The 25,081-nt window shown below is 35.0% G+C and overlaps 1 protein-coding gene across 15 annotated transcripts in view; it reads left to right on the plus strand.

The window, feature by feature from the left end:
• Window positions 1-25,081, plus strand: part of MARCHF1 (membrane associated ring-CH-type finger 1) — a 236,623-nt gene that overhangs the window by 138,094 nt on the left and 73,448 nt on the right. For 10 of the 15 annotated variants that reach the window (XM_030491818.1, XM_030491817.1, XM_030491819.1 and 7 more), the window contains one exon: window positions 6,108-6,247. The exons of 4 other annotated variants lie outside the window; for them this stretch is intronic. In XM_030491818.1, the coding sequence (XP_030347678.1) occupies window positions 6,146-6,247 (102 nt within the window). In that variant the 5' untranslated portion in view covers window positions 6,108-6,145. Of the gene's footprint in view, window positions 1-6,107; window positions 6,248-8,657; window positions 8,764-25,081 lie in introns of those variants that run through there. One more of the 15 variants, XM_030491823.1, reaches the window with a different exon arrangement.

Genomic DNA, 25,081 nt, shown 5'->3' on the forward strand with positions numbered 1-25,081 from the left:
CTTTGTGAGATAGACTTTTCCTTTTATATATCCAGAACAAAGTCCATTAAAGACTTACTTTAGCTTCTTATGCTTTGTGCATTTGAGTAACTGCATGCATAACTTTATGAGTTAGTTAATGCTTTAGTTTCTTGTGGATTTTGGCATATTACACTTTCTGCTATTTCTCTGGCTTTCCTGAAGAATTTTAATCTGCCAGCTGCTTGGTGTGGATTTAGCACGTACACTTACCAGTCATGCCTTTGTTGTTGACTGAAGCTTTGGTTTAAGCTTCTTGGTAATCATGTATGGCTAAACATATGCAAACTCACAAAGTGTGGACTTTGTTCTCAAATCTATGTTTGTTTCAACTTCCTTTGTACTAGGGAATCTGATGCATCTGGAATTTGCACGGAGAGGTCCCGAGGGAAAAGTTAGGCACCCTTTTGTCACTCACCTCTAGACAGGATCATGCCAGGAGCACATACAGTTGCATTGCTTTTGAAAGTTCTGAAGGCAATTCAATGGAGACATCAAACCTTGGATAAGCAAAGCATTCCAAGGAAGAGTAGCTGTGATATTAAGAGCAAGAACCTTTTAGAAAAAAAAGCCATATTTGATTTCATTGTGAAGGAAAAAAAGTGTGACTATAAAGGCAAACGTACCCATAATTTTTATATCTTTAGTAATCTGAAAGACTCTTTTCTTTGAAAGCTTTCTTGTCACTCTTTGGGTGTAGTGGTTATGGAACGCTTAGACAAAGCTATGTTAGCTGCGGTAATTTTTGTACCCATCATCCTAAATTGATTTATTTTCAATTATTAAACTGTTTTAAGTAATGAGTGAAATTTGGGTCCTTAGTTATGATGAAAAGGAGTCAAAGTCTTGAAGGGCTAACTACAACTTGAAATACATCAGTGTAACAGAAAAGAACAAAACAAAGGTTGGCTTTAGTTGGAAATAATGATATGGTTAATTATGGTATAGGAGCATCAAAATAGTCACTTTATAGGCTCTGAAAGTTGATTGGGTAACGCAGGTTGTAATTTAAGAAGATGTTATAGTTGACATCTTGCAGGCTTAAAAAAACAGTTGAAGCGAGTTCTAGAAAACTTGATTACAGTAAACCTTCTAATGCTCTAAAGAGGGGTGCTGATACTGTGGTTATGTTTTTTAAAGAGCTGCTGAAGTGACACATTTGGTAAACATAACTAAGTTAAATGACAACTTTTTTTTGTCTTTACAGCTAGGGAAATTAATTTACTTGTGTATAATTTGGTTTGCTCCTTAAGTAGTGCCATAGAAGCACTTCTTAAATCAGTCATTAATAAATAGGAGAATATGTCTGAATTCACATTCTTACATCAACTTAATGCAGAGGTTTTTGATTGTGTATATCCAGTAGCTATACAAGAAAACCGGTATCATTAGAGTCTTGATTGGTACCATCTTTCTAGGTGTCAGCTGGGTAATTTGTGGGCATGTCTGCTTGATTTCTGTTGGTCTTTGAATTTTTTTTTTTTTTTTTTTTAAATGAGGCTAGCACATTACTTGCTGCAAGTATCGGTCAGGAAGATAACATTTTACTAGCTTGTAGGCCTTTCAAGATACTGACGTTGCAAGTTATATTAATTAAATACCAGACTCACAAAATTATTCTTCAGTTTGGGAGGGCAGATTGTACTCAGCACTTCTGATGAAAAAAAAAGTTATGTACAGATAATTATATCCTTTGTATGTGGAAACTAATTCCACCCCTCTTCCCCCCCCTTCTCCTTCCCCCCCAGACTTTAAAGAATCACCACTGAATTGTACTGGACTTTTACAGCTGTTAACACAATCACATAAGTTCTAATACTAATTTTTTTTAATAGAGAGATAATTTTCAGACTTGAGGTTGAGCTTCTTAACTTTAAATCTGTATGTTTACAAATATTATGCTGTTAATGCTATAGCTACAGTGAATTGTCCTTGTGAAATACAGCAGTCATAGGATATTATTGACTAGCTGGTCGAGAAAAGCCTTTGGCTGACTCAGGACACAAAACTAGCTCAAGCTATCAGTGCTTCCTATCGCATTCAGCCCATGAATTCATGTTTGTATTCAGATTAGAATAATTGATAGGAAGTCACAGCTTGATAAGACTCAGACAAGAGGTATGCAGAGAACAACAGGGACTTTATTTCTCTTACCAGCGCTCAGCATTGAAGGCTATTTGCATTTCAATATTTCTGCAGCTCTACTCTTCGAATACTTTGATGATCTGCCAAGTCATGCAGCATATTTAGTTGCTGGACAAATACCATCACTTTGATTGCTTTAGGGAATCTTCGAACATGAAGAACAAAAGTATTTAGCTTAGATAAAGAACAGTATGTTTTGTGTTCAATTTCCTGCTGTTATATGGTATCTCTCAGATCCTGGTAAGGACTGCAAAAGTGTAACCTTCTCATGTACTTCATCTTAATGCAGCTTTTGTTGAGGTCTTTGTTACCTGAATCTAATTATGTTCCTGAATTAAACTTACTGTTCTTTTCTCTCCCTAGATTAATGAACTTCTTTTGGAGACACTATGCTTTTATTTCATATAACTGGCTATTTTTAATACATCATTCTTAGCTAAACCCCTATTTATTTAGTATTAATATTGTACAAGATGTACTTGAATCTGTAATTCTCTATGTCCCTTTGCTTGCCTAAATTAGAAGTAAAAGTTGTCTCCCTTGAAAAAATACTAATAAAGTAATAATTTAATAATAAAAAAAAAATTACAGGGGATGAAATAAGATTTTTTTTTTTTTTTTCCAGGCAATTTATTTGAGGTGGTGGTTCTTCAACTGTATGAGCAAGTGAAAAGTCCTCCTTTCAATTATGAACTGTACAGTGATAGTCATAATTTTGATTCCTTAGGGCAGAAAAGAATTGCAAATATTCCAAGAGGTTCTGCACCCCAAGAGGAAGAGAATAGGGCTGTTGCTATAATCGGATGGTTCGCTGTCTTCACAGGTACAGGCAGTATAGAAAGGATTGATTGATCACTTACTAAAGGGTGATGGTGGTATCATTCTGGAACGGTCTTGCAAATCTCTGGAGGGCTATTGTCGCAGGTAGATGGCATGCACTGATCTTGTACCTCAACTCTTCGCTACACCTGTGGCTCGGGTAGACTCTGTGGAGCTCTAAACTAACACGTTTTTAAAAGGTTGTAAAACTTTGAGTACCTAGACTTCTTTCCAGCTGACATTATAGAGGATCTGTTGCAAATTGTTAAAATGCCATATACCTGTCTTGACTGTATAGAAACTCATAAAAGCTTCAAGTAGTTACTTTTGTCATACTGAACTACAGCGATTGCCTGGGAGTTATGGTTTTTTATTCTCAGATACTCAGTTCTAAGGAGTATCCAGCTGTTCATTGTAATTTTTTAGAATATTTCCTAGACTAAGTTATTTTTTCATTTAATCTGTGATCAAACTCCAGCTTTGCAGCATAACACATTGTATGGTTATATTTGATATAACCATAACACATTGTATGGTTATATTTGATATGTCAAATTATATTCTCAGGTTGAACTGGCTTATATCCACCCCAAGTGTGAGGACTACTCTCTAGAGATGGTGGAATTTGCATTACTTCTCTACACTAAAAACATCTCTGGAAGAATTTGCTTTACACTGAAACAGGCAGCAATATAGCATGCTTCATATAGCAATATAGGTTCATTTCTGCTAAAAGTTCACTCAAAAATTTGGTAGATGATCAGAAGCAAAGTAAGCAGCTTGGCACATAAAGCTATATTAAAATACAAGCCTAAAATAATAAGATAATTCATCAGAAGTAATAGAATATTAGAAAGGCCCTTCCGTTTCCCTATTAATAAATGATCAGAGTGTGATGGTTCAAAAGGAAGCTTCAGCTTACTACTCATGTGGGCAGCTGCTCATCAGCAGGTGTAGCAGACTTTTAATCTGACCCTAGAACTCTAACAACTTGGGAACCCTATGTCTTATTCCTAGGGTATTTTTTCAGCCACTTATCTTAAATATAATAGGTTAATTTTACTGCCTTTGCAAAAACGTGTTTGTGTGCACTTGGTCCAGAGAAGGAAGTGAATGAGTGACTATTTAAAGGTTGGATTTTGCATGTTTTTTTAATAATAGAAAGTTTGGACATTTGTGTCCAATCTTGGGAGAGTGGTCACGAAGTTTCCCATCTGAACAGTGCTTTGGGGAGAAGTATCTTTTAAATAGTGATTGAAATATTCTGTATGCATGGGGGGGAGGGGCTGATTTTTTTGTTTGTTTGTTTGGGGTTTTTTAATATAATTTTATTTTTTAAGGGTTGGTTTTGGTTTGTTGTTTGTTTGTTGGGTTTTTTTTCCTCCTACCCAGCATTAATCTCTAGTTTCTAGGCATCTGAAAAAAAAACAAAACCCAAAAAGCAACGCACAATAGGAACTTACTGATCATGGGAGAATGCAGATCAGCACTCATAACAAATGAGGGTTTACAAGACAGTAGGTGCTTTGAGCCAGTAGAAATTGTAACTGCTGCTTAGTTGGTGACAAGCAGTTTAGTTGGTGTGTCAATTGGATTTCTCATTGTGAAGCCTTTGCCGGGTTGTATTCATGCTCTAGAGGACTGAATTCTTGTAAGTCTACAACTGAAATAATTTATAATAGAAACAGGCTGTGTTACAGTCTTTATGTTACCAGTGCTTTACTGTCACATATTTTTATTGCATGTTAAAATTTCAAGAGACTGAAAAATTAATTAGTTCACCTGTAGACTCACTCATCCACTCATCTAATAATCTCCAGTGCAATAAAGCTAAGGCTAGTTTTCACTTATTCCATACTATCAGTTCCATGAGGTTGTTGGAGAAATACAGCTGTCTGCATTTCATGCTTTGAAATTCTTATGGTAAATGTGGAAATGGTAGAGTAGTAGTTAAAGGAGGGGCTGTAGTTTGTCAGAGTCAGAACATGGGAAGATGAAAGCCAGCTGTAAACACTAGCATGTCTTGTGTATGGCATGGAGATGTATAGCAGAAAAAATAAACCTACTGTAGAAGTACATAATACTCAATGACATTAAATAGGTGCTACTATACCATGTAAGGTCTTATTGTAAGGCATTACTGTATGTGTGTTTCAAATCTATTCAGTCTAGTAGTAACCTCGTTTGGGGTACTAGGCACTCAGTCTGGTAGGTTAATCTTTTTATTATGTTTCATGGTGTTACAGAATAACATGTTTTAAATTTAAAAATGTTATAAATAACCAGATTATAAATTGCTTCAGATGTTGTGGAGAAAAAATATGCTTGAAGTTATTTTTTGTAATCAATAAACAACATTCTGCACTGACTACCTGCATTACCTGTTTCAACTGGGAAAAGTAGATTGTGAAATTTTAAAAATACTTAGGAGGGTTTCTTACACTTAAAAACCCTCTTACTAGTGCTGCATTTGCAGAATGTGTTAGTGTTACCTAAAAGGTATTTTTTTATTGTTACAAACTAGAAATAAGTTCACATGCAGCTCGCGGTTGGTGTGTAGCATTTACTGCTGGGGTGTGTACATCACTTTTTGCCATTTACAATACATCCTAGCGTAATGCTTCAGGATAAGCCAGGTATTCTGATGTGTGTGGGCATGAGTACATATGTGTTTGTGTGTTTTCACACTGTTGATTTATATTTAATATCTGCTGTTGCTTTACGGTTATTTCTAGTTGTTTCAGGGAATGTTGGGTATTGCATCTGAATGATATATAGTTTTAGGAGTGGTGCTAGTCTCAGTTATTTTATAATAAAATTCCTTTGAAATAACTTTTTTTTAATTAAAGTGACAACTTGAGGATTTAACATGGAGAAAAGGCACTGCATTTGCTGACACTGAAATAGTATTAATGCATGTAAGGTGTGCTGAAAGTGCATAGTTCTTTTCTAACCTGCATGGCATAACCCTTTGGAGTACTTTAAATAAACATGTTCTTCTAAAAATATGTTTATTACCTTGTTTAGATATAATTTTAAAAGCTGTTTTTAAAGGCATGCCTCCAGAGACATGCATGCAATAAATTCAAAGTGTCAATGTTTCAGGGAATCTAAATTATTTTCAGAATTTCAGCAATTAAGAAAGGATAAGTGGAAGGAGAAAATGTTGGGCTGGTGCCAAGCGATAGCTCGTAACCCTCACAGACTTCCAAACAGCACAAGAACACCCGAGGTCTCAGGTGATGCTTCACATAACTCTACTTTGGTGAGTGAAAAGTTGCATTTCGTGATGGTGGCATGTTTAGATGGACTTCAGAGGTGTTACAAATTTATTTTTAAAAGGTGTAGTGTTTGCCATTGATTGCATTACCTCAGTGTGCATTTGACATTACAGCTATGTACCCTTTCCCCTTTGCCCTTTTTTTTTTTTTTTTTTAAATCACTGGTGTTGTGCATGGTCCATTCTGACTTGCATGCTGTGTCTATAAATCAGTATTGATGTTTTGTGAATGGTAAAGTCTTTAAGCAGGAAATGTGTCCTAATATGGATTACTTATATTCTTTGTGATCTTAATCAATGCAATGGCATTTGGTCCCTGATTAATGCAGCTGGATGTTATCTAAAGGTATCTTGTTTGCTCTTTGCTCCTGCCTGTAACAGGAACAAAGTATAGTATGTCTGCACTTGTATTAGGCAGCTGGATTTTAAAAATATCTTCACATAGTTAAAATGATGCTGCAAGAGATGGTCGAGTTTCTGCATGCAAAGCCATTGATAGTAGATGTTCAGGCAATGTAAAGTCAAAAATTTATATAGTGCAGTTATCATGAATTGTATGAAGTTGAATAAAGTGACTCATTGACAAGAATGTTAATCCTGCAGTTTTCGCTCATTCAAATAAATCTATTTACATCAGTAGACCTCCCAAGGTGAGTAAGAACTGATACTTGAATGTAAAGGCTTCAGACTGCCCCGCACATAAGAGCAAATATTGTCTTTGTACTTGTTTTTCATCAACTGTATTGACATTTTCAGACTATGGAACTGATTATTTGACACATATTCAGCTAAATATGCCTGATCCAATTTCATTATTGAGTTTAGAATAGGCACAACATTTTCCTATCCTAAGAAGTGAGAGGTTTCAGGAAATACTGCCCTCGAGTTGTTGAAACATGGACATGATGACATCTAACCAGAAAGATGAACAATTGCTTATAACCGCTGATGAAATGTGATATTCCAAGAATTGTGAAGAGAGTTATAAATGAAGAGGCAGTGGTCTGTTTGAAAGTTGTTGAAGTTCTGGTGAAAAAAAGCCCCTACTTAATGTGGCAAAATTATCTTGTTAAATGGTAGATTATATAAGTTATATATAAGTTTCTGCTAAGGTAGAGAACAGAAAAAGGCAGCACTAAAAATTGCAAATTTTATAGTTTACTTACTTAATATCCTAGATTATTATTATAGCACACTTTCATCTGGAATTCTTTTCTTTCAGAGAAATAAAAGGAAATTAAAAAGCATTGAGTCATGAAAGAAGAAATTTCAAGTATGTTATCCCCATATATTATTACTATTACTATTGGTATTACTATTACTATTTTAGTTTTCTTTTTACATTTTTTTAAATTACTATTAATGTTGAGGTATTGCTAGTAGTAGGTGATAGCTATTAAGGAATTTAGATATATGGAAATTTGCATATTTTGATTTCTGCTTGACTGCTAGTCAACATTTAATTCAGTTTGATATTCCAGAGATAAGTATTCCAATCTACCAGATGGGATTTAGAAGCTATGAGCTGGGACTACAGTTCATAACAGTTGAATCAGTAGAATTAGCATGTTTTAACCATATTAATATTAAAACTTTTTCAAAAATAAGTTTGCGTGAAACTCTGTACACTGCTGCTTAGTTGATTAAGTGTGTAAGAAAGCAAAGGATATAAACAGCTGGGGAACTGCGTTTCCTTTAATGATGTGATTGGCTATAGAATAATAATCTTCACAATAGGAAATAAAACAATAATATCTCTTGAAGCCTGTCAAGCTTTCCTCTTCATTTTCTTCACTTCCTGCTCTTTCAACCATTACTCTTTCTGTCTCTCACTTCTGAAGTATGTGACTTTCAGTATAAGATTTTGCTGGCAGTGTCTTTCCAACTTGTGGGCTGCAGGCTAAAAATCCTTATTTTCCTTATGAACATTTTAAAATTGAAATCTTATTTCAAATCAGTTTTGATTTTGCTTTGTAGTCTTAGCCTTTCAATATGGAAAATTTTTCCATCTGTTTTTTGTGTGAGCATACAGATTTAGCACTGGAAAATGAAAAATAATGAAACAGCAGAAAGTAAATAATAAATTGTTTGTTGTAAGTATACAAAGCCACTTCTGATGACCTATTGAAGTCCCTTCTTTCTGAGTTAACTTTCATTTTTCAGTGCCTTGCAGCTCCTCTGTGGACTTGGTTACATTAGTAGCGGTTTATCAGGTCTATCTTGTGCGCAAAGCTATGACAGGAAAACACAGCTCTTTGCTTCCTTAGGCCATAGGTGTCAATTCTAGGTTTGGTGGGAAGCAAACTAGAATGTACAGTGCATCTTTTTTTCAGCTCTGCTGTATTCCTTTTGTGTACAATTCTGATTCAGCAAAATGTCTTCTGTATTCCAGAACTTCAGTTAAGACTTTTCAAGAGGAAGTTTACTTTCCAGTTAAAGATAAACCTCCAAAGGGATCACTTCACAGTGCCAGTTTCCCAAAAGGAAACAATCTGAAAATTGCAAGTACATTTCATTAATTTTTATGAATATTTTTCTTGGTGAAAGAAAGGAGGAAGCTTGTGGAGTAGGAAGCAGGGTACAATCATTAAAAAATTGCTTTTTTTCCATTAAACAAGTAAATGGAATACTGAACAGCAGTGCAAGAAAGAATAAAAAAGAAATTAGCTTATGAAAACACTGAAATAAATTTAAAGAGTTAAATAAAATCAGTTATACTGTTTCATTTGATGTTAAGATATTCTAGCTTCATACAAATCAAATAAATTCTGAAATATTTCAGCAAAACTCCATGAAATATTCTTGGAAACATTTTTCCATTATTATTTTTCACTTAGTTATAATATTATCCCCAGGCTTTATCACCTGAGCATGCTTTATTTGAAGATTAAAGCCTTTGCGTTCAGTTTTAGGTGGAACTCTAGCTTCTTGGTTCTGAGCGTACCTCAAAAATTTTGAGCCATTCTATAATGAAAAGAGGCATAACTTCTCAAAAAATATTGTTTGATCTTTCTTACAATTTCTTGGATAATTTTAGATTCATAGGGATAAGAGCTTATTTTCTTTTTCATACTCAAAACAATTTCATATAGTCCATTAAATTGATGTAGTGGGACATAAAGCTGGAATTGACTGCTTTTCTGATAGGTAGAAATAATCTGTTTTTCAAGATGAATTTATAATCTGCTTGTGCTTCTTCATCCTGTACACATTGTTTCTAAACTTTAATGGTTCATCCTCCCTAATGTTCGTCATAAGATTTAGTTTTAGGGACTTCTAATACAACTTTTCAACTTTCCATAATACTGTTCCTGTGGGTATCTTAAAAGGTCTTAGTCTTGCTCCACTTGGAATATGAGTGACCAGTTGTACACAACGTTCCAGATCAAGCTTATTGTTCCTAACAACTTTGACACTAATTATTCCCTATCCAGTAACACATTTATCTTAATATTTAATTTAACTGAATTAATTTACTGAGTAGATTTAGAATAATTTTATCAATATATTTTTTGTACCTATTATTTTAGTTTTGAGACCAAACCTCTAGACTATGTTAAGTTTTGATCAGTATATCAAGACTGCATCAGTTCCAATTATTATTGCTCTATTCTTTTCCATTCAAGGTTTTTTAAATTTATTTAGCAAAAAGACTTTTTTCTACTTAACTTTCTTTTTTGAAAGTTTGATTCTGGGGGTTTTTTGTCATTTGTTTTTGTTTGTTTCTTTGTTTTTGGTTTGTTTTTTTTTGTCTTTGGAGGGGTGTGGTTTTTTTGAGGTTGTTTACTTTTTTCACTACTTGCTAGTATATTTCTTTGCTTTTCTATTTTATGTAATGTTCATCTACTAGATTTATCTCTTCTGAAGTAGATTTTCATTCAGACAAATCTGAAGATGTTCAGATTATTCCCTATTTTCTTTTTCTTAAATGCAAATTCATATCTTTTTTTTTTTCCATTTCTCTGATTTTTTGTAGAGTTCAGGAAGAATAATAATGTTTTATTCCTCAATTGAAAAGATTCCAGATCTTGAAAGATCATAATTCTGTGCAATAGTACTTACAGTTTTTGTCTTCTGAACGTATAATGGATATAACTGAAAACATACAATTTTAAAACTTTTCTTCATGAGTCACTTGTCTTTTTACTGACGGTATCTATTTATACTATGATTTTGTAAGCATATATATGTATGGTTAGTTCAAATGAATTTGATGTGAATACATACATATGTATTTACATTGATTAAGCAATTTGACTAGAAGCAGTTCTGTGCCTGCTTGCAGTTCTGGTGTCCTCAACATAAAAAGGACATGGAGCTGTTGGAGCAAGTCTGGAGGAGGGCCACGAGGATGATCAGGGGACTGGAGCACCTCCGGTGTGAAGACAGGCTGAGAAAGTTGGGGCTGTTCAACCTGGAGAAGAGAAGGCTGTGTGGAGACCTCATAGCAGCCTTCCAGTATCTGAAGGGGGCCTACAAGGATGCTGTGGAGGGACTCTTCGTTAGGGTCTGTAGCGGTAGAACGAAGGGTAATGGGTTCAAACTTAAACAGGGGAAGTTTAGGTTAGATATAAGAAAGAATTTCATTACTGTGAGGGTGGTGAGGCACTGGAATGGGTTGCCCAGGGAGGTTCTGGATGCTCCATCCCTGGCAGTGTTTAAGGCAGGGTTGGTTGGAGTCTTGGGCCACATGGTTTAGTGCGACGTGTCCCTGCCCATGGCAGCGGAGTTGGAACTAGAGTATCTTAAGGTCCTTTCCAACCCTAACTATTCTATGATTCTATCTTTGCTCAGTGTCTAGTATTTCTTGGCGTCCTAATTTGGAACTTGAACATGATCACAATCTACGTTCTTAATAGTTATGTACAGCCTGTTCTGCATAGTGCGTGGACTAGTCCTTGATTCAGTACATCATGTTAAACACATGAAGCTAATGGACATGAATAATATACTTGATGCTGAATTGTAGTCATTAGTGCATACTACTTTTCCCTGTTGTGTTACCCACTAGAATTATGGGTGAATATATGTGGAAGTATAGCCATGTGAGTAACTAGAAAATTTATGTTTGTATATGCAAATGAAATTTAGAAGCAAAGCATCAAGCATCTAATTTAACTCTGAGGAAGGATTTTTTTTCTTTTTTTTTTTTTTTTTTTTTTTTTAATGCAAGCAATTGATACCATCTGCTTCTCCAATAGAAACTAAAATATGTTTCTGAATAATCTGGTTTACATAGGCAGAACCCAGGTTGCCCTGTCTGATCTACAGATTTTGACTGAGCAAGTCAATAGTAGTCAGTGGTCATTCCAAAATATAACTAACAAACAATGGAAAATTGTTTTGTTGTGGTTTAACCTTGGCAGGGGAGAGGAGGATCCTAAATATCATGTTCTCTGGTGCTACATATGTCAGTTGGGCTGATTCCCTCCATTCTTCTGATGCTAAAGTGTTCTATTCTAAGTGACAGGGTTTTTCTGTTTGCTTCTCATGGACCTATGAAACTTCTGCAGCATTTCAGTGAAAGACAGCATTTGTTCTGATATTCTTGGACTGAAATTCTTGTTGCCATTGTTCATTGTACATTTTTACTCACCACACCTGTTTTTCTTTCCTCAGATGCTCTAAGGCATTCTGAGAAGAAATTTAATTAGATGCATATTCATTTTTTGTGTTTTACAACAGGTTAATTTTTAGCTTCTTATTTAGTAGGTTGTATACAGTGTCTGTTAATGTTAAGCTATGGCAACTTTTCCTTGTAATGTAGATGTTCCAGATTGTGCTCATCATTCGGCATGGTGCTGCATGCTGCCCTGCAGGGCAATTGTAACTATTTATTGCTTTCTAATTTACAGGACCAGCCTAAGCTGTCGGTGGCCTCAGTAGCCATGCCACCCCAGGCCACTTTTATTGATTTTTCCTACATTTAAAGCCAATTAGCAGTCGTTACCTGGGTTACCATCACCTTCTATGTTCTCACCACAAATGTGTTTGTTATAACAGTGTAAAGTTGTGAAGACTTCATTTGTGTTTCTTTTCTGTGCGTACATAAACCATTAGAGCAGGGCAGATGTAGGCTAAAGCTTTTGTGTAAGTCTCCCCTAGGGCTCAATTTCTTCCTCAGTGCACACCAGTGTCATTTCATAATTTAAAAGCAGGGCAGATATGGTCAATTTTTTACTTATCTGACCAGTGATTGCAGGTAGACTTCCCCTGTGACAGGCTTAAAATGACAATCCTCACTTCAGTAAATTTCATTTCACTTATGAAAAGGATGACACATTTCCTGACCAAAAATAGAGCCTACACAGAAAATTACAATTACTTTGCATTTGTAGAAACAACAGTAACTTAAATATTGGAGGGAAAAAAAAAAGCTTACCTGAATGGTGGCTTCAATAAAGCAAATTATTAGTATTAGTATTATATTTTAAAAAGTATTTTTTATTTAGGTTTATAACTTAAATGATATTTATTTTTTCTAGGTTTTGTGTCCAAGTGTCTACACTTACTGCTAATTTTATCAGTGGAATTTGAAAAAAATTATTTTCTGCAGATCAAATTACTATAAGATGACACTGACAATAAATATTTTTTAAATATCTCTGTAACTTTTTGAATAGATTGTATTCAATCCTTTATTCTTTCCCCAAAATATTTCATGAACCTTGTCTCTCAGAGCAACATATGTTCATAAGATCGGTTCAAATCTATTTCATATAAATTATTCATAATTTGTTTCTTTTTTGTATAGTTAAAACGGACTCATTAGTTTCACTTAGGAAAAAGAGGCATCTTTTAATTGCAGAATTTAAAATGTGTTGACTTTTTAATTTTTAGTTTTGCAGAGGGGATATGTCTCAGTGCATTAGATTTGTTCATATAACTTTTGACTGAAAGCCCAAGAATTATTTTTCCAGCAATTTTTAATATGTCCATACAAATCTTAGATTTAGTTAAGTGTGTAAAGCTCCAGGTTATATGATTTGGACTTATAGATATCGAAACAAAGAGAGGATTATCAGATCACCATTCAGTTTCTAACTGGAAAATGAGTTCTGGAAAATCATAGAATCAGACAAGGCCAAGTAATTAACCCAAGGGTTTTTTTTTTAAGGTGAAATAGGTTATTCTTATTTTAACTCAGCAAAGCCTTCAGTCCCATCATTAAATGAACCCCTATACTGTAATGGGGAAGCCAAGATGATAGGAAACATCAAATAAATGTCTCCATTCATTTATTGCCAGAGTAATACCAGCAGGGAAAGCTATGAAAGCACAACAGATAAAAAAAATAAAAAATCGTAATAGTTATAGAAGATGATTCTGCAACTTTATCTTGTAGAATGCTCAGGGTTTTACTAAATGTTTAAGTTTAAATTGCAAGTTTACATAGTACTCCCGTTCCTGAGGATTCATATTTTTTTGCATAGTATTTTGCAGCCCAGTATTACTTGAATTACGAAAGTTAGAAAGTTTTAGGATAAGCTTATTACTGTGCTAACTACTATGGTCTGTGCAACTCACTGCTGTAAATGGAAATGTGTATTCATAGTTTGCTTGAAGAGTCTATACTAATACCATTTGCATGTTTAAAGTATGTGCATGTAAGTTTGTAAACAGCAGTTTAGAGCACTGATAGAAAAGGGTAAGAAACAGGATTTCTCTCTCATGTATGTATATATGTACGTATGTATATGTATGTCATATGTATATATATGCTAGTTTAAATTGTACTTAATCACGTTTGTGCAGTGTCTGCGACAGAATTCATTGTCACTGTTAAGTGGTTTACAAAGTAATTATTACTGCAAAATATGCACCAAAATACTCCAAAAAAGATTCTTAAGAGGAAAAAGGGGTTGTATGTGCATAGAAGCCATTTCATGTGTTCGTGTTAGTACATAAGTTTTGCTACAGACAGGGGTGGAAAAAGAAGAAAGTAGTAAATTAGAGAGAGCTATATGTCTCCCTAGATATATCCCTAGTGAATTCTCTTGCTGACTACCCTCAGTAAGAGTCTTTCCAGTGCTACAAATGATTTGGTGTTGGTTTTGTGGCGTAGGAGGTTAGGCAGTGCACCACATCTCTGCAGCTAGCTGTTCTGATGCAATGGTTATGTCGATGTGTCATCAAGCCATTTCAGCCCACATTCAGCAGTGTTCCACACAGCTGTTGGCCTGGCTTTCCAAAAGCATAATGAGTCTGCAAGCATCAGGACTATCTTGTGAGCACCTAGCTTGTGTGGAAACAGTCAGAGTCCTCATTGCATTTCATTGTGGTTACCTATTTAACGAAGGCATGCTGTAGTGTGGAAGATTAAGTAGAGCCTCTTGAAATCTGCAACACATATGGTCTCCCTTTTTATAAGATTTGAGCACTAAGCTAGGAGAGGGTCTAGACAGAAAATGGATTTTCAAATAAAAGATAACATTTATAAATAGATTATTCCAAAAATACTCTGTGGGAAGATTCTGAAATCTAATGTTACCACTCTTGTTTCCAGTTGGCAGTGCCACTGAATACTTGCCATTGCAACTGCAATTGTGGTGTCCCCTTTATAAGAAAGAACAGTTCATCACACATGCTGGAGTGATGAACTGAGGCAGAAAAAGGATCATAATTATTGTGTAGGTTAAAATGTTGACTTGCATTGTATGTAACTTCCAGATAACTTTGTGCAAGTCATTTCTGCTTTGTGATTTCACCCTCATTAATATGAATAAACATAAATGTGGATAATAAACAGTAACATGGATAACATTATAAAATTTCAGTTACAACTGCTTGGTGCTTAAATCCTGTAGAAACAAAGGTGTTAGACCTGTCCTGTTAATAGTGAAAGGATTAAATAAAATTGGGTAATGAATATAAAGGAGGAGGAGAAAATATGGTAGAAGACCTAGTAGCTTTGTAGAGATGAATTAACAGATAGGCTGAAGTTTAGTGTTCGTTCCACAGGACACGGAGATAACATCATGAACCAGGTGCTGCAGTTTCAGTGGTGTTAGTTCAGATCTTGGTCTTGGAAATGCCAGTCTTACCAATTTAATTAAAAATGGATATGTGGGCAAAGACAGCCATGTGTGGATGCTGACCATATCTGTTTTGTCGACTCTGTTGACTATGAAAGGAAAATGACTATGACCTTGTTAAGCTCATTACATCTGGGGTTAATCTTTTATTTCCTCCCCCTTGCCCTTTCATAAAGTATGAGATGGGAGTAATAGGATGAGATTAAGAAGTGGAAATTTAGGCTGAAGGTAAAGAACGTAACTGTGACAATGAAATGTCTTAGGCTGCTATGTGATTTTGTATTGAGGGTTACAGGAATCCCATGCCTGTGATTCTTGAAATTTGGAACGGAAACTTTTGCACATGATATTTGTATAGTTTTTTTCCCTGCCTCTGATTTTTTGTGCATATATTTTTTTTCTTATTTCTAAAAGAAAGACGTCCTAGCTTTTTGTAGAATCACAGAATGGTTAGGGTGGAAAGGGACCTTAAAAAATATCTAGTTCCAACCAGTCTGCCATAAGCAGGGACATCTTCCACAAGACCAGGTTACTCAAAGCCCTGTCCAACCTGTCCTTAAACACTTCCAGGGATGGGGCATCCACAATGTCTCAGGGCAACCTGTGTCAGTGTCTCACCACCCTCATAGTGAAGAATTTTTTTCCTGATATCTAATCTAAATCTCCCCTCTGTCAGCTTAAAGCCATTCCTCCTTGTCCTGTCACTACATGCCCTTGTAAAAAGTCCCTCTTCAGATTTCTCGTAGGCACCCTTTAGGTACTGGAAGGCTGCTCTAAGGTTTCCCCTGAGCCTTCTCTTCTCCAGGCTGAAGAAGTCTAAGTCTCTCAGCCTGTCTCCATAGCAGAGGTGCTCCAGCCCTTTGATCATCTTTGTGGTCCTCTTCTGGACTTGCCCAAGCATGTCCACGTCCCTCTGTGTTGGAGGCCCCAGAGCTGAAAGTAGTACTCCAGTGGGGTCTCATAGGAGTGGAGTAGAGGGGGAGAATCACCTCTGTCAACCTGCTGGCCATGCTCCTTTTGATACAGCCCAGCATATGGTTGGCTTTCCTTGCCCTGGTAATCCTTTTATAAAATCAATGGTATGAATGAAATGTACAACTTCTGGACTAGATCAGTTGACTGACTATGATCTGTCTAACCATTAAGCTTTGTTTAAATAGAAGTGTTTAGGTTTCATCCTTTGTGCATATCTTTTTTGTGGGAAAGTGTCTGGTTTCTATTTCTGTGCCTCATACTTCAAATTTTTTCTGTTTTTCAGTATAAGCTAACCCTGACAATATTTACTTGTTACCCATAGAGGTTGTAATTTATATAACTGAGTTATTGCTTTACATAAAATATTGTCAATATGATCTTATGTTTGGCTCACCTAGACAATGAAGCCTCCCAAAACAAACAACAGAAAAATCTCCAAACCTGAGGTAGGTGCAGACTAGCTGCTCCTTGTGTTTCACAGAGAAGCTGTTGAGTACAGGCTGGTACTGCCTAGTGTAATTTTGAGGGTGGGCAGAATAAATTTTTGTGAAGTGAAATTTATAGTAATGAGATCACTGAACCAGGAGGCATGTGGATGTTTGTCCATCCAATGGACTCAAACTCAGTGTAGATGAAGACCACAGAGGCAGTACAGATGCTTCCAAGGGCTCTCAAAGAAGTGCTCTGTGGATAATCTGGAAGTGTCGTGCATCAAAATAATATACTCAGGCTTCATGTTTAGTGGGGAAATACAATTTTCCTTATTCAGATTTAGGTATATACTATGCTTGGTAAGTGACATTAATTTAGACTACAGTATTTCCTAATGCTGAAAATAATTGAATTTTTTTTTTTTTTTTTTTAATTATGGAAACCTGTGTTTATTTAATCATGTTTGATGTTTGTTTTCTCTGGGTAATATTATTTCAGGATGTGCTAATTGCTTCTCATAATCTTTGTAATCTATTAATGCTCATGAAATGTTAATAACAGCTGATAAAAATGAAATGCAGAAAAAAGAGCAATTCAATTAATCAATTTAAATTATTTTATAACTGCATAATTGCTAAATTGCCAAAACATCAATAATGATACCCGTTGAGTGGATAGCCAATTCAAGATACTCATGTCATTTTTAAAGAGCTGATTATCTCCCAGTAACTTTAAATGGCTAATGATGCTCCCTATCTCTGAAAATCATTTCTGTAGTCAAAAGAGGTATTTTCACATATGTGAACCTAAAATTTACTTTTAAATCATTACTTTGGGATTTCAATAAAAATGGGCTGTCTTCTAGAGGAACCGATTTAAGTTATATGCTTAGAATACCTGAAGTGATGCATCTCAGAGTTTGGTCATTTATCAAAGTGTGATTTTTAGGTACAAGGTCTACTTCAGGTAGCATCAGAAAACCTGCCATTATTGAAATCTTGTAGTAATCAAGGTTCTATACTGTCAGGAATTGTTTGAAATAATGAGAACAGGATTCAGGCAGAATGTTTTGCTTTCTTTTTTTCTTTTGCCATCATGTTTAATTCTCCATAAAGCAAAGACAAAATGAAATGGGGAAGAAAATGGAGGGGAAAAAAAAAAAAAGGGTTATTTTTCTTCCAAATGCTCAAATATACACCATATTCGCAGTTCACCTTGGCTTATCTGTTGAGCAGTACTGATGGGCGATAGCATCTGTAAGGCTCAGTAGTCACTGTGTTGACACATCCAACTAAATGCATTTTTTAGTGTTCTGTGGGTGCCTACCCTTCTAGCATGCAAGTATGTTTAAAATACACTGAAAAAAAATCAGAGACATCCATCATTAATCTGATGGTTTTGAAGATATGTTCTAAGGAAACTTTGAGTTTTTACATGCACCATCACTAACATGAAACACAAGTAACCATCTAGCTTCTGATTTCTGTCCTTTAATCATAGAATCATTCATTTTTCCTGGTTGATCTTTAACATTGCTCATACTTTGTTTCTAAATATAGACATAGAGAATATACAGTATAACATAATTAATGTAAATGTGTTTCTTGGAAAACCTTTTTCCCCATGATTCTGAAGAAGTGATTACAAAGCAAAGAATTCTGCAAAGTATAATAGTAAAATTTGCTGTGATGCTGCAAGTGACCTAAAAGCTTTTAGTTTAACATGTACAAAAAGCTTTCATGTAGTATGTGTCTACATATAGGGTTGAATCAAGAAATGCTAACCGTAGTACCAGTCTTGAAAGTATGGTCTGTATTTCTTTATAGAAATATCTTTTAGAGGAGATTTATTTTAAGTCCATATATGAATGAATTTCAGCATTATTTAAGAAGTCCACTTTGAGGTTTTTTTTTTTTTGTGTTGGGTTGGGTTTTTTTAGAAGGAGGGAACAAAGTGGAACACTAGCACCACTGCAGATCACACTGCTTACTCCACAGTGCCCTTTCTGTCACTGAACTGTGGAAGTTTGAAGAACTATTTGCAAAGAGATACTTTTTTAATACTGTGGATTACAGTAATGTGAGTTAATGCTTTGATCAGTTGGTGCCTGCCATGGAAAATGCATTGCTTATGAGCTTCTCGGATATGGAATTAGCTTAGTAATTTTGTATATTCAGTAAAGGAATTGGTTTCTTGCAAATAAAAAAAAAATAACGAAAGCAATTTATTTCTGTACATGAGAAAATTCAATATGCTTTGGTTATCTTTGTGTTTAGTTTATTTTTGAGATGTAATTAACTACATGAAGGCCAGTCAGAATATCATTTGTTTGTGCCTATCTATGTATCAGTGCATTCAGAAGTGACCATCAAATTGTATTCATTAAAAACAAAAAAAGGCCCAAAATGTATTTTTAATTAAAAAAAAATATATATATATAAGTATCCCTACAGGCCAAGTTCCTCTTTTGTTGGTTTGTTTTAGGAATTTTCTTTCAAGTAGCCATTGTCTGGAGGGTTTTTGTTCTGTTTTTCATTTTATTATTGCATAATTCAGGGAAACTCTTTAGCAAAGTATGCATAAACATATGAAAGAATATTTTAGAATTTTGCTTTCTGTTAGCTCACAGGGGGTCAGACCAAGTTCACTACTACTCACTAATTCTTTTCCATTTTAAAGCCCTGTAGTGGGATGAAGGTGAACTTACCTGTGTGCTTTTTGTTCTAAATTGAGAGTAGAAACCTGCTGTGAATTTTCCTGATTACAAGCTTGTATTTTACTTTAATACAGATTGTCTCCTTCAGAGAAATAAACTAAAAAGCATTCTGGCAAGCTTGCAAACTAGAAATGTAGCTCTCTTAGGAAAAGTAAATATAATTTCTAACTTAATCTGTTAGAACGCTTTAAAAAGTTTATATATTCACTTTATTTAATTAAAGTAATGCAATTCTGAGCTTTCTTGTGCATTTTTTTTATATTAAATGCAGTTTAAAACCAAAGACAATTGGAATAGACTACACTGTATAAACTCCAATTGGGCTTTATTTAAAATAATAAGTGAAATGTATTTGTTTACACTCAATATTCCTAAGAATGTTGCAAGGCAGTTCTCTAATACAGCTTTGTAGCTTCTCTTTTACCCTGCAGGCAGTATCTAATTTGATGCACGGCATTTTATTTTTTTCCAAGTAACTACAACAGCTTACCTACCAAATGACATTGGTGTTATAGCAAAACTGTAAATAGTGGTATAGACATTCTTGCTTCAGCAAGCTGATCACTTCTTTTAGGGCTTTCTGCACACTATAACTCTTAGTGCTTAGACTTCTTTGTATGCCTTTGTAATAAAAAAACCCTCTAACCTATAGAATCTCTGATGTCATGATTCACAATAGATCTTTGTGCTTTTTTCTGCCTGATTACACATTTTAGGTATAAGTTTTGTAAATAAATTAAAAAGCAAACAAACAAAAAAACCCAACAAACAAACAAAAAAACCCCCCAAAAAACCCACAAAGAAAACCCCAAAAAACAAGGTAAGCAAAACGAGAATCAGTAACTTGTGATACAGGGGAATAGTGTAAAGCTTTGTGGGTTTTGTTTTTGTATGCAGAAACATTTCAGAAACCATTGAATTGCTTTGGCCTGATTGCAGTCACCAGAAAATGTAACTACTTTAGGATTTATTAGCTGAGTGTTTACATTAATTCTAGACCATCTGAAGCTCCTTCAAGGACTACATCATTATTATTTTTATACTTTATATAAAACCAGCAGCTTAGACCATTTGCATTATTATTTCAATACTTAATTTATAAATACCTTGAGAAAGGACTAATATTTACATTTCAGGCATGAGAATCAAACTACTGTTAAGTTTTCTGTGCTATGATAAAAAATGAGGAGATAAAAACTTTTTCTTTTTTCCTAAATGGGGTGTGTGAGGGGAATCAGCTATGTGAAATTGAAAAACAGGGCGTTCCCACATTCATTCCTTTCTCGTTCAACCCCAATACTAAGTGAAGTCGAAGACTTTGAAATTACAGCTTTCAAAACACATTATTTAGAAAGCTGAGAGTGAAGATTGAATGTATTCCAATGCTTTTGACCTGTAGGTTATCTTTAAAACAGAATTTTCAAAAAAGGTTCAGCAGGGTGTCTGTGAATAACACTTTTGCTCAAGAAAGCTGATTATTGTTCTGTGATAGCCTTCCAGTCACTGCCTCTGGCTTTGAATGGCCTCAGGTAGTTATATTAATGAAAATAGTGTAGTTGCAACTGCTTTCCAATCTTCAGTAAAACCTATGATGTCAAGAGATTGCTGTGATGAAGGCTTCACAGTCATGAAGCTGGTTTTGACATTCATGCTACTGCTTTTTTCCAGGAATCATCCGATTTTGTATTGTGTTCTGTAAGGCTCACCTTTTGAAGACAGAATTAATTTTGCTTTGTCTTGTATGAAATTCATTTATTTTTTACTAAATGAAAGTCCAGCAATGGTTGAGTTCCTTTGGTTAGAAAATATTTTTTTAATTGAGTTTTAGAAGTTCAGGTTTCTGTTAAGATTTTAAGTTTTCAGAATGTTCTTGTTTTAAATAGTAAAAACTAAAACTTTCCAGTACAGTTTGCACTCAAAAATCACATTCAGAATTCATATATGCTAGAGTGTCCTTACTGTTTTTTTCCATTTCCCATAGTGTGGCACACTCGCAGGTGTATATCTGTCATCCCAGTTCTAAAGGTCTTTTTGGTTACTCTTATCTGAGTTGTCCTCTTGCTTGCAAGAGGGTTAATCGCATAGTAATCATACTAACTGATACTCGAGAGCTGAGAAATCTAACCACATGCATGCATTATAGTGCTATTAAAGAGCAAAATTTTCAATGGATAGGATAAGTAAACGTGTTCATAAGTATGTTCCTTAACCGTGATTTATAGACAGTGTGTCTCTAAAACATGTATGCACATGTGACTTGAGGGTTGAGAAAAGCTAAATATATATTCCGTATGTTCTGTTTATTCCATTTATCTCACTCCTTGGAGTAGCAATGAGCACATTAATGAAGGAAATTAATCCTTTATCATTAATACTGCATGAACTGTGATCTTGTCTGATCTTTTAAGAGAAGCAAACCTGGGCTTAATCAGTATGTAGAGATCAGCAAGGGACAAAAAAGTAGGTCTACAAAATAGGTAGCTCTTTTCTTCTTGTTATTTTTTTCCCCCCAGCAAATATTATGGCATGGGTTTTAATTTATCTTTTTAAAGTGCATTGTTTTGAAAATGCAAATCAAGACATTTCACTATTCATTACTGAATTCTTGAACACAAAGCAGTTACAACATTCATTTTCTTGTTCTCATGTTAGGTACTGGATACAGCTTTTATATAAACACTGAAAAGTATATAATATTGCACAGCATTGGAACAGGCTTCCCAGGGAAGTGGTGGAATCACTATCCCTGGAAGTAATTGAAAACCAGATACACAAGGCGCTCAGTGATATGGTTTAGTGACGATCTTGGTAGTCCTGGAGTAATGGTTGGACTTGATGATCTTAAAGGCCTTTTCCAACCTAGTTGATTCTATGATTCTATGCAAATAAGTATGTAATTCAAATGAAGTTTTACTTCTTGCATATAGCTACAAGTGTCATGTCTTTATGAGGCTGAGTATTATACAATGTAAGCCATAAACTGTATTTTTGGTGATAAAGGATGCTGCAATATGACTGAGGTTGGTATTATTCACTGTACATCTAAAATTGAAATATTATGCTGCTCCTGGAATTGTTTTTCTGTTTTGTCAAAGGGTTGAACCAGAAAGCAGTAATGAAATTCAAATATGAGAGCTTTACATCTCTGCCCACTTAAAAAAAAAAATGGACAAAAAATATGGTTCCTGGAGCTCGATTCATGCAAAATCCAATTATTTGGATGGTTACCAAAGGATTAATCTAGCCCAATGTCATGTCTCCTTCTAAAACAATCGATGCCTGTAGAAGAGCACAGATATCAATATTTCTGTGATGTGCTCCTCAAATCTGAAGAGATATGTAGTAACAGGTCCTCCTTCTCCATATGGGGTAACATAGGGTGTTTAACAGCCCTTGATAAATGTTTTCATTAATTTCACTAGTTGCATGCCATTTAATGCCCATTGAACATTAATTTTTAAGATTGACCCATTTTTCTGGCTGAGTTCCAGTGTTTAATTACTTGACTGTGTGAAAAACTATTGCATGTTGTTATTATTAATGAAATCCCTTGGCTCTTACTTAGATGGATATTGAAATAAATTATCAAACCTGATATGGATTCTTTACAAAGAGTGCCCTTTATGCCTCTTTCATAGCCCAATTAAAAAATTGGAAGAGTCCCTGAGGCCTAGCATGTTATTTGCTGGTTTTGAACAATTTTGAGGCTACTGTGTGAATTTTGCAAAGGAAAAAATCATTTTCACTTATTGATACTACCTGCAAGTTTATGCCTTCTCAACCTTTGATAGTCACAATTAAAGAAATTAAACTAGGTTTAATTTGGCTTTAATTTCTGTTCTTGTCAGAAGTCTAAAGAATATTAAATTCCTTCAAAAGCATATCAAGCAGAGTGCTACCCCTAACTTCAGGTTTCCCTGCAGTGGATTCCCAGATAACCAGAGCAGGAGGAAATCTGTCAACACATTCACAGGCACTGAAAATTCAGTAGAAGGTGGCATTAACTGTTCCATTTTGGCAGATCCCAACGTTCTCTGCAGTCTTGGTGCTCTGCCTAGTGACTTCATGAATGAGAGGCAAGGACATTGTGATGAGCAGTCAGAATGCTCATCTGAGATTCCTATCCAGGCATGTTCTTGTTCAACTTTCAGCTTCATAGAGTTTGCTCTGATGTTGCTTCCACTATTGTTTGCAAGGGTAGAAAAGAAGAGCAGCTTTTCCTGGGCTGCTGATTTGATGCTTGAGGAGCTTGAGGAAGGGACTGGAAGTTCAGTGTAAATAAATATTGCTCAGTTTAGTATAGATATCAAAAAGGATTTGGGAAAGGTTATTGGAATAAGAACGGAGTTTCTAGAGAAGTGGGTTGTCCTTGAATACCGAAAGCTTTGTTTGAATAGGTGCAGAAAGAAGTTCAGTTCGTAATTTTGTACACAGTTTAGTTCTTTAGGTACTTGACAGTAGAGTTTCTCTTACCAGGCATAAGCAAAGATGAAAATAGAAGGTTCATGTTTCCACCTGAAGACAGGTCTTCTGTGATTCGCAAACGTGGATCTATATTTGAATGAAAACTGTTGCTAATACAGATGCTCTCTTGTTTCTGTAAATTTAGCAGTGCAGAATGATCATAAGTGTTTAAAAAGTATTTCATATGCCTTGCGTGACCTGATTTTGGGATGTCTCAGCACTATATACCTTTCACAGTGTACTGGATTCTTTGGCATTGCACATTACACTTAGCTAAAAGTCAAATTTTGATTTTGAGCTAAGTCAAATTTTGAATTTGGTATGGAGCAGAATTTGTAATTTCTGCAGACCCTCTGCAATATCTAAATACTGTAACACTTGCTAGGAATTTGGCTTTATGTTTTAACTCTCCAAGTCTGATCTAAATCTTACTCTCAGTTTCATTTCAAAGTAGTTATTTTTCTGCCTGACATATTTGCATGGGAAGTAGTCTTTCATCTGTCATCGTGAATTATGCAGACAGCTGAGTTATTATACAAAGGTAGAAAAGGCTTTATGTTCAAAGGCTTTAGTGGAGTCACATACTATCATTGCAACCTCTCTGTCTGGAAAACAATAGTTAAATTTTTTTATGTGATTTTATTGTGATAAAAAGCTAAAAGGGTGGAGATCAAGATGTGTAGCTGTGGAGGGGGAAACGACTGAATGCAGGCTGATGTGAAAGAGTATTGTCAGAGTAGTCCTGAAACTGGGTCTGCGGGTGACCTGTTTAGTTTACACTTTTTAACTTATTTATCTCTTGCTTGGAGGCATGATGTTTGGGGTTTTTTTGGCTAGAAGTGCGTAGGCAATGAATATGCTGTCATAGGACAGAGTTTTTGTGTGATTCTGTATTTATTGTTCTTTTTTGTGCCTGTTCTTAGTTGTGCACCCTTTAAGTAGTATACTTGCATTTAGAAGCATTTTTTTATTCATGCCTTCTATTAGTTGTGTGAATAATTGTATCTTTTGGTATTTTATAAGAGCAGCCTCGGAGTATTTTAAAGTAAGATTTCTAAGTGGAATCATACATCTTTAGAAATGAGATGCTCAGGTTTTGTCAAAGATTCTTCAAGCATTTTTGAAACATTCAGCCTGTTTCAGAAATAGCTTGAGGCTTTAAATATTGGGAGGAATGTTAAATGTGTTTTTTGCTGT

Source organism: Strigops habroptila, chromosome 7 (assembly GCF_004027225.2).
Source record: "Strigops habroptila isolate Jane chromosome 7, bStrHab1.2.pri, whole genome shotgun sequence".
NCBI classification, from domain to species: Eukaryota; Metazoa; Chordata; class Aves; order Psittaciformes; family Psittacidae; genus Strigops; species Strigops habroptila.